The following is an 18,118-nucleotide window of genomic DNA, read 5'->3' as shown; positions in this document are numbered from 1 at the left end:
TAAGTGGCAATTTCCTGTAAATAATAATATGCCAAAGCACGCAAAACAATACACTTAAATATACTACAATATTATATTTCTCTGGTTGGCTTAAATTGAGTGTCAAACTTAACATGATTAATCTTTATCTTACATTCTTATCTTACAAAGACACACAGCTCCAGAAAGAATTAAGAGAGCACTCTAAATTTTCATTGAATCAGCATCTCTCTCTTCGTGTCATGGCCAGCCCAATTCAGATGTGAACCGCACTGAAAACCTCCTCAATGTGATCAAGAGGAAGGTGGATGTCGCGAGCTATCGAACAAAGCTGCGCTGCTTAAATTTTTGAGTGGCATAAAGCAATGTCAAAATCTTCCAAGATTCATTAATGCTGTAATTAAAAACCACCAAATATTGATTTCTGTTCTCCTCCTAAGTTAAAACATTAGTGTTCTGCTATTTAAACAAGAATCTTAACTTCTTTTCTTTGCATTACTCCAGGTCTGAAAAACATCATCATTTTCTGCAATTAAAAGACCTAAATGAGAATATTCTATTTGGAAGTAGGAGAAATGTTAACAATGAAACAAAAGTTCATTTAACAGAAACACAAACCTATAGATTGTAGAACCAGAGAAATACATATTTTTGCAGTAGTTTCTTTGCTGTATGTTTGTTATCTTATACAACATGGCTGCATCTGTAGTATTGTCTGCGCTGTCTTATCCAGAGGCTTTACGAATAAATATGGCAAGTTGGCTGAGCTGGGTGCATTTTTGATGGTTTATGAAATAGACTGACATGTATTATGATGACCCTATATGACTTACAAAAGCAACCCAGACAATCAGTCACAAGACTGGTTATTTCTATATAGTTATTTTTAATGCCTGAAACTGCTGGAGGGGGGTAGGTGTCAGACGAAGCGATTAACTGCCTTTGTTTACATTTTCCAGGGCAAAAGTTTAAAGTGAGCGATACATATGACTGTTAAAGAAAGCAGGATAAGATGTGTTGTTAAAAACCACCACTTAAGCATGTACAGAATCAGCAAAGAGATAAGAGGTAAAGCTTTGTCTAAAGGGGGCGTCAGTCAAATTCACGATTTTATTTTGTTTTTTATATTATGAATCTGTTATTTTTTGTGTAAACTGCAACACGGAAATTCCATTCACTTGTATACTGTGAATGCTTATGGCTTACATGAAAATAAAAGATACCTGCAGTTGAAGCAGATTTTTCACAACAAATCCTTAAAACCAGAGGGCGGGCCCATAAAGAAGGCTACGCTGGTAGTGGTCCCTGTAGTTATAGGATTTTTCTGCGTGAAACCTTAGAAACAGTCCACTATATGTCGGCTCACTGCCCTGTTTTATGGCCCTTTTACGTTACTAAAAGTTTGACGTAATCACATTTCTTGTTCTCCTGTAAGTCACTATACTAACATATATTCCTAATAGACTGCATCAGAGTTGAGATGGCTGAGGAGTGTAATGTAAAAAACACACTGGCAGTCTGATGACTCCATTACTGCCAGACTCATTAAGAATGAACACGATTCTGGATGAGGGACGCTAATGAAGGAGACTGACAGATGCTTCAGTGACGGGATGATGATTTCCAGTAAATTATATAAGTGATGTCATTATCGTTAGCCGTCATACCTTCAAGAATTATTACTTGAGGTCCAGTGAAAAAAAAACAAGCAGATAAGAAAGAGAGAGAGGTGGAAGTGTCTGCTAAAAACACACATGAAGTTACCTTTAATATGAGCAGGCTTAGAATAAAAAATCATCAGTAATAACAGCTTAAAAAAGGCAAAAGGGGGCCATGAAAGTAAAAAAAAATCTAAATTGAATAAAATAGTTTCAGTGAAAGATATAAAACAAGAAGAGACATAAAGAAATGCTTGTAATTAAGATGTTGGAGGAGGTAACTTCAGTCTGGAGATGTAGTGTGGAGTGTGGTTGGGAGAGATTAATGAGGTATTCACTCCTTTTGGATATTTGGCCAAGGTGTTGAGAGGGCATTTAACGTTCACTTCCTCCACTGGAGCTGATCATTGAACACAGGCTGCAGATGTTTAAATATGGTCAGTTTATTAATATAGAAAAAAGCAGTGATGCCTTTTATAAGATGCAGTTTATAAATATGATTTAATGGGAATTCCTTACGATGTAAAGATCCTGTACCGTGGTTTAATGAGAGAGGATGTTATTATAAAAATGGGACTGCTATCTGTGTAAAATAATGTTTACTGCTTGTGAAAAAGCGATAACAAGGAAATGGCATAAACCTGAACCTCCAAACCTCAGCGACTGGATTAAAGTTGTCAAAGAAATCTTTGTAATGGAGAGGGTGACTTTCTCTCTGAGACTTAAAGGAGCAACCTTTTCTAAGAAGTGGGAGAAATGGACTGCTTTTGCTGCAGAGGAGGAGGATGCCATCTTCATGTGACTCTCTTTGGCCATAATATATATTATTGATATTATTGATATTGTTTTCAAGTTTAAGGTGCCCCCACAAGGTGTGTTTTTCTTTTTTTTATATTATTGTTACTTTCTCTTCTTTTTTGTATTTTTGTTCTTTATATCGTTACAAAAACGTGAAAGCTAACTAAATAAAAGTAGTAAAAAAAAAAGATTTAATGTAAGATTTTAAACTTGTTTTACTGAAACATCCAATACATACAACTAGTGGCCTCTGTCAGGTTAATATTTGAGAATTGCTTGAATGAACCTCTTTCCATAAAAGTGCATGAGATCTGAGAGAGATTCACTTAACACAGAAAGAAACAGCCTGTTACAGCAAACTGTACTGTACCTGTTCCAGCTCCTGGATCTTGTAATCTTTGGTCTGGAGGATCTCCAACACTTTCCTGTCCTTCATCTCAGCTTTATGCTTCTCACTAGAAGAAAGAGAAAATAACATGAATAGGTATGTTTACTTAGTGATTCAGTGAAAAAGAATGATAAATAAAGTTTGAGTATCAGCAGATCAGATAACAGATATAAAAAAGGACCAATAGGGCATTAAAAGAATAACAGTTGATGGAAGTTGACAGAGACACTGTAGACAATGTAAACTCTACACTTTGTAGCAGTCTTGTAAAATAACCTATTGTTATATTTTCTATTAACAATGTTATTCTGTTTACATAATCTTTATATATTTTTTAAAACTAAACTTTAGGACAATTATATATGTGAAATTCAAACAAAAGGTTGTTCAGTTTTTAAAGGAGAGCTACAGTTCACTCATTCTGCTGCATCAAACTTTCCTCTCTAGCCCGATAGCACCTCTTTTATCCTAATGAACTTTAAGGAGACAAAAACAAGGCATCAATTGGGGACCTGTTTGTTTGGACTGCTTTAGGCCACCAGGGGCCACCCATTCCCTCCACTCATCACTTTCTCCTTCTACACCTCCCATCTTTTGGGGCCTTTTCTCTCGTCTCTCTGCCTCTTCTGATCAGCCCTCTCCCCCTGGCGCACGCTGAAATAAGTATCTGGTTTCCCTGGAGGGGCTGGAACGCAGGCCGGCCTAGCTACATCTCCTTGTATATTGGGCTGCGTTCACCATGTCCTGAGCAACCAACCAATCACTCTACAAGATCCTCACAGGAAGAGGAGGGGAGGGTGAATGGCAGTTCCCCAGCGGGCACCAGCGCTTGACTGGAGTCGACACAATTACCATGTCAATATCCTCCTGCGCATCAGGTGATACAATACACATGCACTCTCTGGGTGCATGTTTCCCCACCAGTCTCAGCGGACCAACATACTTTGATGGGTTTCCTTTGGGGCTGTAAAGGAACTGAAGAGGGTGAGGAGAAGGAATGAGAGGAACAGGTACTGAAGAACTGCACACTGCTGCACTGTGTTTTACCCCTATTAAGGTTCTACTAACAACTAACAGACCCTTAAAAGCATGTGATATGCACCCATGAAAATAAAAGCTTTTGAATAAAGCTTTACATGCATTCCAGTGCCAGTTAAAACAAATGTTACATGGAAAAGCTAGCATCAAAGATAATTTAAAGTCAAACTTTTTTCCCTAATAAGAGGGAATATATTTAATTTATCCAACTGTGAAAAGACCTGAACCTCTGTTCTTTTCTGAGAGTTCCCATGCCACTGTGTTTGGAGTGGCTTAGCCACCTTGCAAAAGAGGTCATATTCAATCTCACAATTTATCCGATAAAGACAAGTATTTGGCAGGAGTGTTTCAACTGTCCAGAGTGGGTGCGGCAGAGGAAGAGTGTTTTCATTAAAAGGGTTTCCATGGTTGAACTGCTAGACCGGGGATAAGAAGGCTTAAATCAGCATCTGCACCAGATTCCGTCGTAACCCCAGTAGGATGGCCGAGGTGCCTTAAACAGCCCTTGAACGACTTTTCACACATATTTCTCTTCACTCGTGAGATAAAGGAATTTTCAGCTACTGAGCCTCTCAGGTAGCAATTTGAAAGATGAATCTACTCACCGCTCAACCACCAAACTGACAGCCTGGGTCAAGTCTGGATTTGCCACTTGCAGGCGTTTCCATAGGGACCACACAAACTCCTTGTCTGCCTGCGAAAATAAAGGATTCAGTGAGTCAACAGCTGTTATTCCTGATTGAGATAAATAGCTTTGGATAAATGTGTCTCACGGTGCAGCGAGGCCTAAAAGGAAAGCCTCAGCACATCTCAGATTTTCTCGCTGAAAAACAAAAAATTAAATAGGATGCTCAATGACATTAGCATACGACAGAAGGGGAAGGCGATCAATAATTTAAATATCTTGTACAAAATACTTTTTGATCTGGCCTGCCCTCTCTAATCATGAGCCTCTCTTAACAAGAATCCTCATCGCTGAGATGTGACCTTCGACTCAAGGGGAGCGAGCATTGACACTTGTCATTATGCACTATTTATGACTGGGGAGAGCTAGAATCCAAATCAAAACACAGCAGTGGAGCTCGCATTTTCCTTATTAATCAATTGCGCTCGGGATATGTTTTCCTCTACAGCTCCAAAGTAACTAGCCCCAAAGAAACTCAAAACTGATGACAGAGAGAGTCATCTTCAAGCAGAGAAACCCAGCCAGCCCCTGACACATTTCCAATTCAAATTGTCTCTCTGCTTTTTCAAACATTTTTAAGCTACATTACATTTAATGAGGGACATCTAAAAACTACATTTTCTGACATTAAAAGACAGAATTATACCAAATCGACTTAATATAAAATTATCTGATAAATTATGTTCACATCATCAGAAGATAAAAGTCATCCCTCCCACTGGAATCTACTGGTCTCCAATTAGCACATGAATTTTAACCCCCTTTTCAAAAGTGTCTAATCAATTATTTACTCAAATGGCAGAAGCAGACCTTGATAAGACCATGAGCTGAACATATAAAGTGGAAGGACTGTAAATCTCGGTCTCTGTATGCATCTGTGTGTGCGTGTATGTATACAGAAATGGAGCGGGGGAATGGGGGGATAGAGATCTCACCAAATCCGCCCTGCAATGCCACTAATGATGAAATTAAGCAGTACAGTATAGCTGACTAGAAATAGGTGGTCTGCCTCTGCCTGGCCTTTGGCTGCCATTAGTAGTTCCATGGACAAGTGCTCAGCCAGGACCCTCATCAAGAGCTCTCCTCTGCCGTATGTGTATTTAAAGATGCACTGCATGTGTGCTTGATGATCGTTGAATTATTTATTTTCAATCTAGACACTGAAATACCATGGGCTAAACATACCAGAGTCAGCCACTGGAATTCAGCCACATATTAATAACATTAGCATGGTCTAGTAGGAACATTTGCTGGCCCACAAATGAGACTCTTTGTAGTTAATGGCTGTCCTGAAGTACATCTTGCCAGAGACTTAAGACATCAATGGTATTCAAATGCCACTATTTAAATGGTACACTGCTCAACTAAAGGTCCTTATTAGATAGACAGAATCACTGATGTTCTGCTCTCGACAAGACCACCAAGGATGGAGTCCATGTCTGTTCAATGTAGAGCAGCATGGACTGTCAGTCTGAGATGATTACTGGTAAACTAGTACTTCTATAACGTAGTGCACTACATTCAAACAGATAGTCCAAAGCTGCTCTTATCTGTTTGTCAAATGTTTCTAGGCGAAGGCCCAGTCAGTGATATCAATAAATAGCTGCAATTTCAAAATTAATTTTAGTTTTCAAGCACTGGAGAATTTTCTGTAAAAGTCAAAGATATTGACAGCTGTCAGCTTTTTATAGGTTGTTAGGTGAGCAAAACCTCCCAACTTTACAAATTCAAATACTTGCCACACTGCAAACACTACAAGAAAACAAAGAAAAACTATTTTAAATATGGGTACACAAGATTTTATTCAATAAATGCACATTTTAAAAAGGATAAAAAATGACTAAGGCGTCATACATGTGACTTTTATAGGTGTTTTTAAGGTCCAGAACATGCAAAGCTGTCTGTTATTGTACTGAGTATATTGAAACGGAGGCAAATGAAGGCACATTTTTTTTGTTTATTAAATGTTTTATTGAAGGGTGAAATAACCTGCCTCAAATGCTTGATTCACGTCAGTCCAGATAGCTACGCTATATATTTGTTGTTTTTTATAAAGGGTCTTCAAAATGTATGTTCTTGACATGGGGAACAATATGTTTTATAGTAGAAAGAGACAAAGATATCTCTGAGCAGCAGTTGCACTGGAATATAAATATTAATATTAAATATGAGGTTCCTGTTTCAGTGTCAAGTGTACATTGATGCCTCTAACAAGCTGGAATTAACAAGGACTTAATTCAAGGTGCGTTGCTGAAGAAAAATCCCAGTTTCACTGATTAAATAAAACCACTGAGTACACTGAAGAGGCAAAATTGCAAGTACTATTGTGCTGCAGTAATGATCTAGTGTCACTTGTGTCTTTCTGGACTGGAAAGTGAATTCTGAATCAAATGGTATTTGAGAAAAAAGGTTGTTATAACCATGTATTCACATGTAATACAACAATGTGGGCACATCTACCAAATGAAAGTTTAAATCATTTAATCATTATTTGTTTAAGGCAAACATAATTACATGATATATCTACAACTGGTTTCTGAATGATACTGTTTTGCTCTATGTTAAAAATGACATTATTGAAGGAAAGAAGAAAAACATCAGCATAACAAGTGATTTCAAACTTTTCCGTTTCTGTTTTGCACTAATGTACAAGACTGTCAGGATGTCATGTGCTCCTAGACATTTTGGAATGTAGGATTCAAACTCCCTCAGAGAAAACTCTTTTAAGTTCAAATATTTTCAAGTCAAACAAAACTTTATACACAGCCTCAACAATGAAAAAGGCACACAAATCGTTACAGCCAAACAACCCCCTAACAAATGTTTCTGAGCCTTGGGTTAGGTCAAGCCTAAGGTCTAATAAAAACTCAGATGTAATACGTTATCTACTGAATCCCACAGCTGTCTGTCTACCTGTATAACAAGGTACTGTAGATATGCAAAGTGAGGAATGCTGGGTTCACTCATGTTATTAGGCACCACCTGGTGGTGAGTATGCAAGGACACCATCCCTCAATCACTGACTCTCAAAGTGAAAAGAAAGGCTGCTCAAATCTGCTCATGAGCAAGTTGTGGACTGTGTGTCTGTATTTATTTGAAATCAACAGAAAAATTAGGAGCCAATTTTTCCAAATGTAACTTGAAAGAAGATATCTGTTTCACACGTTTTACTATCTTTGCTGAACTTTAAATAAAGTGTGGTCAGGTCATTCACAGACTTTTGCAGTGACACAGTAGTGATAACCAAACTATTTAAATATGCTTTATGTAATTAAGTAACATCATCTAATGTTTAATGATTACTTTTTGCCTCTAAAGTATATTTTATGGTGGGATGTGATGCCTTTTGAGTTAAAATTTGTGGAGCTGAAACAGCTGACCATTTCTAGCATGTTCCCCAGAAATGCTTTTATATGAAATGATGTTAAACAACAAACACACATTATGTATCTCAGGTGAGTCATAACTCTTTACGTTTACGAAAATAAATATGATGGTAATCAAGATGAGAAATAGCTTGTGGTTAGTCATTGTCGGATACACATAACACAATAACAAGCAAAAGGTGCTGGAAAGTCAAAGATGTATATGTAGTCAGACAGAATAAGCCACAGGTGTTTTGGCAGTGACTGCAGACTCAGCACTAAACACTGAGAAGAGAAACACATTTCACTTATTGCTTCACTGAGCTCATGAAAAGCTTGAGTCGAAAACAACAGCTATACTGTTTAGAGATAGATGACGAATAGTATTCACCTTAGGGCACAGTCAAATACTTTGATTTTAACACCAAGTGATAAATTCACGGGGGAACCTTTACCTTAACTTGTTAACTAAAATCACTGTCAACCTGACGGGATATTTGATGACTGGATGCTGCCATCAGTTCACGTGTTAAATATAACTATTTTAGAGCAACTTCATGTTCTTGTGCTATTCAGAAAAGCCGTCACCATTTGTGTATCCAATATATTGTTGGCATAGTAGATACCACAATCGAGCACGATGTACATCCCTTTAAACACACATGAATACATACCTGACACTGCATTAGCTCATCTGATAAACTCTGCACTTGCTCCTCCAACACCAGGATGCGAGTGTCGTCTTTGGAGGACATGTTGGAGCTAAAAGGGGAAACAAAGTAATAACTGACATCAGTTTGGAGCCTTTAATGTACGATATTACACTTGTACACGTAAAAAAGAACATTATATAGATGCCACGGTATCAGCATGTAAATAAGTACGTATTTAACCGCAGATGACACAACACAAAATGTGAGGTGAGCTTCTCTGTTTAAGTAACCAATTTAGGGGACTTGTAGTTTACTGACGTTAGCTAGTTTAAGTCTTTAGCATACTGAAAGGATGAGACAAACAAGCTCCTGGACACTTTTATAAAAACTGTACACAGTTTGTCCTTTACCTTTTTCGATAGCCTGCAAACCAAGCAGAAGTCAGCAGTGTAGCTTTACAGCACGACGCTAATACAAGATAGTGCTACTATAGCTATTTAAGCTAACGTTAGCCACTCAACAAACTGTCATGTTGTTCGTTTCTTGTCTGCTGTTGACATCCTTCCGCGTGCAGTCAGTGCTCCTAACTGCGTCACAGCATGCTTCAACTGCAGAGTTAAATTATCCACAAAACGTACTCCTTGTAGCCCTTTTCTACAAAACCAAAACAAACTTTCGTGGGGAATCACACTGTTGCCAATAACTACCGAAACGCTTCCTCCTTTCAGTTTTAAACGAGCCCGCTGTTTTCCGTTTCTGTCCCTCCGCGTCATCGTCATCACGTCAGTTTACGACGGCCACAGTCACCGTACGGCAGAACGATCTGTATCAGAATACAGCGGTTTCCAAAGGTGGGTCCAGGTGGTCTAGGTACCGTAGAGGCTTGTTTTGATTGTTTGTATAAAGTGGTTTTCACCAAAATGAGGTGTGATACCGGTTAATTCACTTTGGTTCAAACGTTCATACTTAGCACCTTATGTCTTTTGTTTTTACCTTTTTATACAATAAGGACACTCAAATAGGCCTATGCACCAATACAGCCTTTTATTAGAGATTAGATTATTAAGATTTTTAAATGTGGAACTTTGGAATAAAATGAAAAGTTAATGGAGAAGAAACCTAACCTGCAGTTTAATATTCTTCATTTTAATTAGGCATGTAGTTGGCTAAATGATTGGGCTGTTTGTGTGTTTAAAGACTTAAATTATCAGGCTTTTGTAACAGTATTTTCTAATATATTAGTTTTTATATAATGTGTTTATTTCAACAGAAAGCAAAAACAAATAACATTAGTTTAGTGCATGCATGGTTTGATGTCATAAAATTCAAGTCCAGTGATAGATTTCTAAGATTAGCATCTGTACAGAGTTAAAACTTAATCAAATTCTGATACATTACATTGTGCAGCAGTCCAGTCAATTGCCCTGGTGATGACTTCTTCAATCAGCCCATGTCTCCCGCTGTGCTCTCATCAGAAGCAGATTTTAGCTGACCAAGACCAACTCTGAGCAACTGTTAAGATCAAGTCCAAACCACCAAGGGTCAAATCTATTGGCTCTAAATTATAAATAACTTATATGTGAGAGAATTCCTAATCGTCCAATACCGTGAATAGAGAATATGCTACAGTATGTATGTGCAATGATACAGCTCTGTTTTCGGCCCGCTTAATCACTTTTAGTCTGTCCTTTTCAAGACGGGCTGGAATATAAACAGTGGTAACCTTTCTAATAAAGGTCAGGCCGTGTTAACAACCTCTTCAGGCCCTTAAATCCATTTAATATATTATAAAAAATACAAGACAATTTAGGATAATTTTACATTTTTGTTTAGGCATTTTGACATTTCATAGTATATTAAAATTATGGTTGAATTACATGTAGCTGGCTAACTGTCACAATGTCATTGAGATACTGAAATAGAACTGAGCTATCTTAATGTGTATGAGTAACACCTGCACGTTTCCTGTCATGTTGGGACATTATGCTTGCTATGAAAAAGGCCCTGACCCTCAAGAAATAATAGAATAGAATAGAATAATAGAACTTTCAAAATACGTGAATAAATACTTTAAAAAAAAAGACAATGTAACCAAGTCCTTCCATGCAGTTTGTTAATAAAAATAGATTTTAATCACTTATATCATGAAATGTAAGGCCTGACATTGAATCAGTCTCAGCACACTTCTTTTCAAGAAGACTAGGATATATCATGACCATATTTTATTTCAAAGTGCCCCAAAAAAAGATCATTGAAAAACAAAAGTCACGAAAATTATCAGAGAAATATAACAATGTGTCATAATCACAGTAACATTAATAGAAAACGACAACACATCAATAGTAAAAAGAGGTTGTGCGGTTCATAGTATAAGTCCCCCTGTGTGTGCAAGTGCTGTTTTACAAGCCTATAAATCCATGTTGTTACGTTGAAGATCAACAGTCACAGGAATAATGGTTCAAAAAGATGACATGGAGATCTGATATTGATCTTTATGGGCCTTTTTATGTTTAAAATGTTGTTTTTCATTTTAATAGACACATTTATATCTTACCCCTGTTGATACTTGATGTTTTTAATGATCTATCCTGAGGTCAAACACATTATGCACAATACATCTTGAATCCATAAGTGGGAGCTTTGAGAACTACAAGTAAGCAAGAGAAAATGACGCATGTTTGACATCTGTTTCGCTGGTGAGACAAGACAACTCCATATTGTGCGGCTAATGCATTTAAGTGTGCGGCCAGATTTGGAGCGCAGGGTGAGAGAGGAAAATGAAGAAATATGAGGACTGGCACTGCTCGTCAGTCAGACAAATGTTGGTTCATCTGCTCACTGCTTCACACACACGCACGCGCACACACACAAAGAGAGAAGATGCAATTGACTTAGCATGATTAGGCTGTTCCTTGACCCACGAACACTGCCTCTCATTAAGATCCTCATTTGCGGAACAATTTTAGAGGCAGTAGACTGGTACATAATGTGCAACATCTGCCTGCCCCCTGTTTCTTGTTCAGACACACAAACTGACACCTGGTATCTCTCTCTCTTTCTCTCTCCAGATGAAAAAAAAAAAAGATCATCACGCATCTGCAACAGGGTTTGGAGCATGGTCCCTGCAGTTAAGTGTCATCCACAGAGTCAATATATTTTTTATTAAAAGACAAAACCAGCTACAGACAAAATTTTAAGGCCCAGTTCCTCTTCAAATAATCCTTGAAAGTGACTAATTAAGAGGCAGATCATACTGCAAAATGTGGTTTATAGAATGTCAAATTAACACAATTCTCTCTGAGGAAGCTCGTAACTCAAAGGGATCGTCTTCTAACCATCCCCTCTTTCATCATCAAATGCGTATAATTTGGCCCCAGTCACTTACATGTTCCGCACAGACGTGTCCCACCATGTCCGACGGTGCCTGCTGCTGCTCTTTCCTGCAGTATGTCTGAGGCAGCTTGTAACTCCCTCTTTTAAGTGTTTGTTGTCTGTGCCACTAATGACAGATTAATCCAGATCTGAGGGTGTTTCAGGCACATAAAAGGCAGATCTCAGGCAGGCACTCTTTCATATCACCAGTGATGTGCTTCTGGCATTTACAATTTAAAAAGAAAGTCACACAGTCACTTCAAACTCTGTCATTATTTGATATAATTTCTTATTTCAAAGGAAAAATCATAATATACTTATTGTTTAAAATTATTTTCTTACCGTACAATAACATTTGTATGAGACAGGATGATGTAAGTGATTGTTGTTCTGTCTTTACAATTCTTCTGTCTGTTTGAACTTGTACATAATGTACATGTGTGTCACAAATAATTCAGATTCAGATTCAAATGATCTTTATTGTCCCACAAGAGGAAATTTGTTTTGCAGCAGTAGCAGACAGAATACACAAGGAAAAAATCATCAGAATTAAGATCAAACTTAAAGCTCCTGTGAGGAACTTTCGGTTTGTGTCGATTTTGGCGCCCCCTGTGGACAAAGCTGTACCTCTTATCTCTTTGCTGATTTTGTCCTGTACGTGCTTAAGTGTTTTTTTTAAACAAAAATTTCATCCTGCTTTCTTTAACAGTCAAATGTATCACTCTAACTTTTTCCCTGAAAAATGTAAACAAAGGCAGCGTGAAGTTAACCGCTTTGTCTGACACCTACCCCCCCACCAACAGTTTCAGGCTTTAACATAACTACATAGAAATAATCAATCGTGTCCTGATGGTCTGGTTTGCTTTTGTGGGTCATATAGAGTAATCAGAATTAATTTCAGTCTGTTTCATAACCAGTGAAAAACTCCTCGCAGGAGCTTTAAAAGTCAGAAACAATACAAGACACAATATAGTAGGTCAATATCAACAACATCCACAGTAAAATAAGTAAAAATACAAAAAATCAGAGCTCCTACAGTGAAAATATAAGTACAATGTGCAAAAAAAAGTAGTACAAGTGAAGCAACCTGGTTAAGTACAATGAAAGTAAAAGTAAAATCTCCTTTTCTGCTCAAGCTTATGAAAACAAGCTTAAGTCATAAAAGGGTCAAGATCAGATAAACTTTAAAACAGACAAAAGATGAGAGACTCCGTCTGCAAGAGCAGCGCCCTCTGCACAACCGTCAAGCTTCTTCAAGTTACATTTCCTGACTATTATCCCCTAAAATAATTAAAATGTTGCAACAGTATTCACATTTAGTGCTCCTTTTTTCAAAATCACATTGTAAAATGTATATAGTAATTGACATGGAGAGTGTAAATGTCTTAACTTGTGTAAATTAAGTAGCTCAGAGTCGCTGTGTAAGGGAGCACCGCTGTCACAATAAGAATCATACATAATGAGAACACAGGCCACCTTTAATAAGCAATACTTTCACAGCACATCCTCCTACAGTAGAACCATTCTCTGTAAAGGAAACAAATCATGAATGAAGAGTGTGTCTTTAATTCAACACTCGATCACTAGCGTGTCTGCTGGCAGTCATGGGAATTGTGGTGTTGTGACTGTAAGCCTGTGACTCTGCAAAATAAATAACCACAAGTTTAAATGAGATCCCTGAAAATGATAACTGTAGAAATAAAAGGACATTTTCATCGTAAGTTGCTGTTATGATCTGGGGAGTGTTTGGAGAGAGATAGAGTGAGTAAAAAGACGACTTTTCTTTGCATAATTATTCAGTCTTACAACACGGTTCACATGTGGGACACTGTCGACAACATGACACAGAATACGACTGTATAGCTGCAAATGTGAACATCCCCTTGTTTAAACTTGTCATCGTGCACCTCTTGTGTCTAATTGCCCAATTGTTACATTATGAAGCGCCAGCCCTTCAAACAAGACAGCTCTTGCATCGACAGTCCCAATAAGCATGCTTGTCTCACTTCTGTTCTGCCTCAGCGGAGCCACGGGGAAGTTTCAACTGCTCGACAGCATTTAATCTACCGGGGGAAGAAGAAGAAGTGACACAGAGTTGTGATCATGCAAATGCGCCTGCATGAAAAATTCAAGAACCAAACGACAGGCCCCGGTGTGCAGACGCTGACAGAGGGAGGAAGAGAGGCACAACATGACACTCCGTGGAGGATTGTGAGAGCAGAGTCTCCGCCTGCCGCCTCAGGTAAAGTGGGGAAATCGTCTGCATTAATGTGGCCTCGCTTTGATGCTGAGGGAGGAAGGAAGCTGAGAACTGTGGGAGATGACAATAGATACTAAAGAGTCACAAGTCCCCAGATTTAAAGGAATAATGATTGTACAAAAGCCAGCTGGGATGTCAAACGTGCCGAGTGTTTAGCAGAACATCATTCCCTCTGCAGGGAAATGAGACAGGCTCCAACGTGTGAGACTTACATTAGGTCTTTGAACACTTTGTAGCGAAGGCTGATGGCTCTATTTGTTGAGCGTGTTCTTGTTGAATAAGATTAGATAATAATAAGCTGTTCTCACACTGGCTGTTTGAAATTGAAATTGGCCATCACAAACCTTTGAAATTCAAGCTCAATTGCAGGCGTTTAAAGTCTGTTTGTACACATTTCTATTCAAGTGATGCCCCGAGGACGGATATGATAGCTCTCGCTGGAGTCAGTGGGAGAATTATCAGCCACTCTTGACCTCAAGCATGAGCCATCCTCATGCTGAATCCTGTGAGACCTTGGACTGCCTTACAAAACCCCAGGACAGAGAAACCATTGATTACCACTCCTCTTCTCTCTGCAGCCTTCAGACATAATCTGTGCACCTAAATCACCCAATTCTAACTGAAAAACCTTCCCTCGTCACAACTCTCACTCTCTATCTGTGCTGTCATGTGCGTTCCTGTATGCATGTGATGTCGCTGACCTCCCATAAGCACCCCCACGCTACATGCTGTGTGCACAAGCCGCCTTGTTCATGTCCTAACCCCTGCCCCTATGATATGACGTGGACTTCTGTCTGCCTCCCATCTGATGACCTTCTGGTCCTATGCTCAACAGACGGGCGCCCTCATAAAGGAGGAATTGATCCACAGCAGCGTTTTTGTGTATTTCTGTGTGTGTGCCGGTGTTTATCCACAGTCCCATGAACCTCAGGGCCACACTCCACTCACAACTCACCCAACTAGTGTGCCATCCCGACCCCAGTTCCCCCCCCTCAGGATGTGTGGGAACAGAGAGTCGGGCTATTTCCCTCGGGCTTTGCTACAGAGCTTGTCCTTTGCCTGGTGAAAGGGTAAATTAAGGTGGTGAGGTTGTATTTAAGTTCATATTTCCCTCGAGTGTGAGAGAGGAGGAGACCAAGGACATGGGACATTGATCGAGTAAATGCTGTCCGGTCGGAAAACAGCTTTTAGATGAGAAAAGTATTTGTCTTATCTCCAACACCTGTGGCTCCGTCTCTGAGTGAGGACAGATCAAAGGAAGAAATGGAGCTATGGGATTGTCCCCCGATCACACAACATTTTGACTTTATTTTTCCTATTAATGCGCTTTGTCTTTTTATGATCAAACTTTTGATGCCGAAATTATATTCAAGTTCTTCCAGACGAGTTCTTTGCTTATCCAAATTGAAGGTTGAGGGATAGAGGATTTTGTGTTTTACCTGGATTGTAAAGTATTTTTTATTTGGCTTTATAACTAAACTTTACTTAAGGTGTGTACACACAGAGGGCAAGGCAATTGTTTTGAGCGTGTTTATTACATACTAAGTCAATGGCAGGACGCAAATTTGCAAATTGCAGAGTTCCACATTTTAAACAGCAGAGAGAGATTGGCATGACTCTGTGTCGCGAAGGGGAATCAGGTTTTAGATTTTACTGACCCCCTGTGAATGCATCAGGAGTGATCAATCCGGGGCGCTGGTGTAGCTCAGCGGCTGAATCACGCGTCCTATATACAGAGGCCACAATCCTCAACGTGGCAGCCGGGGTTCCACTCCCAGCCTCGGCCCTTTGCCGCGTGTCATCCCAACTCTCTCTTTCCCTGTTCCCGACACTATCCACTGTCCTCCCTCTCTAACAAAGGCATATAAGGCGGAAAAAAGAGGTGATCGATCCAAGCTACTTAACGAAACGTTCTGTTTTTTCTGACTTCTTGGGGACAATTTTAATTCATACAAATCTGCATCACGATGTAGTTATTTCGGCAAACTTTGGGCCTTTTTATTTAATGTTACCTTTAACACTGGCACATAATTTATCTTAAAGAGAGGGTGTTATTCTGTTTCACATTTTCAAACATATATATAATGTTACAATTTTGGATGTCCAGACTAAACGTGAGAAGTGAAGTTTCAGATCTGTAGGTAAAAGTATGTTGGAGTTACCCCCAGGCGTCTCAGCTCAGTCTGCAGGCTGCTGTGAACGCCAGGTTTCACACAGTTTTTTCTACACGCTACACTTTGTGACGTCACAAAGTGCAGCCTCAGCAGACTTCAGAGAGCTGGCCAATCAGAATAACATGGGCTTGTAGAGGCGGGGTTTCTTTAAGGGACAAAGCTGACGGAGTTGTTTCAGGCAGAGGCTCTATGAGGGCCTGCACAGAGCACCAGTGTGAGAACAAGTTTTTTTAACTGTAAATTATGCTAAGCTACTCCACAGGTATCACAGAGTGAAATATGAAGCTTGAAATTAGCATAACAATCAATAGTTCATTATCAGTGGTCCCGCTGGATAATTAGTGAACAGTGGGACCCTGTCACAGGAACAAATAAACACATACTCTCCCTCAGTATCAAGCTGCTGACACTGCTTTATTGTGCAGTACGGTTGTAATATCAGTGTAAAACCAGGGTGGTACATAGAGGCCATCTGCTACTGGATTTACATCTGAGACTGGTACCAATTTTAACGACGTTTAAAGACGTGGGACCAAAAAATGTTCCGTATGCGACATTTTACTTGGCAGTGCTCTCTTGTGGACTAACTATGTGATGGAGTCAATGTTCCCACTAGTGATGCTGGATTGTTTCTCAAGCTTTTGCATCGGTCAGAGCCTGATGCACAATAACGGTTTATACTGTATGTGCGTAAAACAGGAAAATAGACTTGAACAGAAAGGCAAAAGAAAATCTAATGTATATATATTTGGCATTTTTCCTAGCAATTTTATGTTTTTTTAATTATTAGTACATACAGCTGTGCCGTGCTGCATTTAATGAATCTATCTGTTCTGTTTATCTGTTCGTGGGCATCAGACTCACCTCAACCTTTGTCTACATGTTACAGTGTGAACTGGTGTCACTGCTCACAGTTAGTTAGTGGAGTTTTCACATGGGCGCCCTGTCTCTCAGAACATCTATTTATGCACTACCAGTTTTTTTTGGCCAAATAAGTTTTAAGGGAAACTTCCGTGCTGCCTGGCTTATGTTAAGCTGCAAGGTATTTTTCGAGTGTAGGAAGTGTTTCATGGCTCCATAGCAAGGAGCAAGAGGTGAGTCATATGAGGGTGGCCGAGGTGTGTTGGCCATAAAATACATCACAGGTAGGGTTGGAGATATGACCTCAGAGACCAGGGTTTAATCCCTGTATCCTGGGTGTGGTTATGACTAGGCAACAAAAGTATTTTGGTTCCGGTTAGGTAGAGATCAAGGTTTTAGTTAAATGTTTAAGGAATAGTTCAAGTTCTTTTGAAGTGGGGTTGAATGAGGTGCTTATCAATAGTGAGTTAGGCTACATATCTAGAGAAGATGGCGGCCACTGGCCGGGGAAGCTGGCTGTCGTACTGATGCTGAAGCTAAGCCTCTGTGGAGGCTACATCAAGAACATTTAGAAGAAGATTTTCTAATGTGGCTGCACGGCGGAGCAGTGGTTAGCGCTGTTGCCTCACTGCTAGAAGGCCGGTTCAAATCCTGGATTGGACATATTGGACATATGGGGGCCTTTTGCATGTTCTATCCGTGCATGATTTGGTTCTCTCTGAGTACTCCGGCTTCCTCCCACAGTCGAAAGACATGCTCGTTAGGCTCATTGGTGACTCTAAATTGGCCGTAGGTGTGAGTGTGAACGAGAAAGGTTGTCTGTCTCTACGTGTCAGCCCTGTGATTCATTGCTGATCAGTCCAGGGTGTAACCACGCCTCTGGCCCA

At 39.4% G+C, this 18,118-nt stretch overlaps 1 protein-coding gene across 1 annotated transcript in view; it reads right to left on the bottom strand.

Moving 5' to 3' along the window:
- cntln (centlein, centrosomal protein) overlaps positions 1 to 8,666 on the bottom strand; it is an 89,066-nt gene extending 80,400 nt beyond the window's left edge. Inside the window, exons 1-3 of the mRNA XM_069666458.1 lie at positions 8,586 to 8,666; positions 4,467 to 4,555; positions 2,806 to 2,890 (exon numbers count right to left, since the gene is read on the bottom strand). Coding sequence (XP_069522559.1) covers positions 2,806 to 2,890; positions 4,467 to 4,555; positions 8,586 to 8,666 — 255 coding nt within the window. The remainder of the gene's footprint in view (positions 1 to 2,805; positions 2,891 to 4,466; positions 4,556 to 8,585) is intronic.
- Positions 8,667 to 18,118: the final 9,452 nt, after the last annotated feature.

This window comes from Semicossyphus pulcher, unplaced genomic scaffold (assembly GCF_022749685.1).
Source record: "Semicossyphus pulcher isolate SPU_LCO1_2020_fin unplaced genomic scaffold, fSemPul1.0.p SCAF_17, whole genome shotgun sequence".
NCBI lineage: Eukaryota > Metazoa > Chordata > Actinopteri > Labriformes > Labridae > Semicossyphus > Semicossyphus pulcher.
The sequence above is the reverse complement of the archived record's forward strand: the minus strand, read 5'-3'. Positions and strand labels throughout refer to the sequence as shown.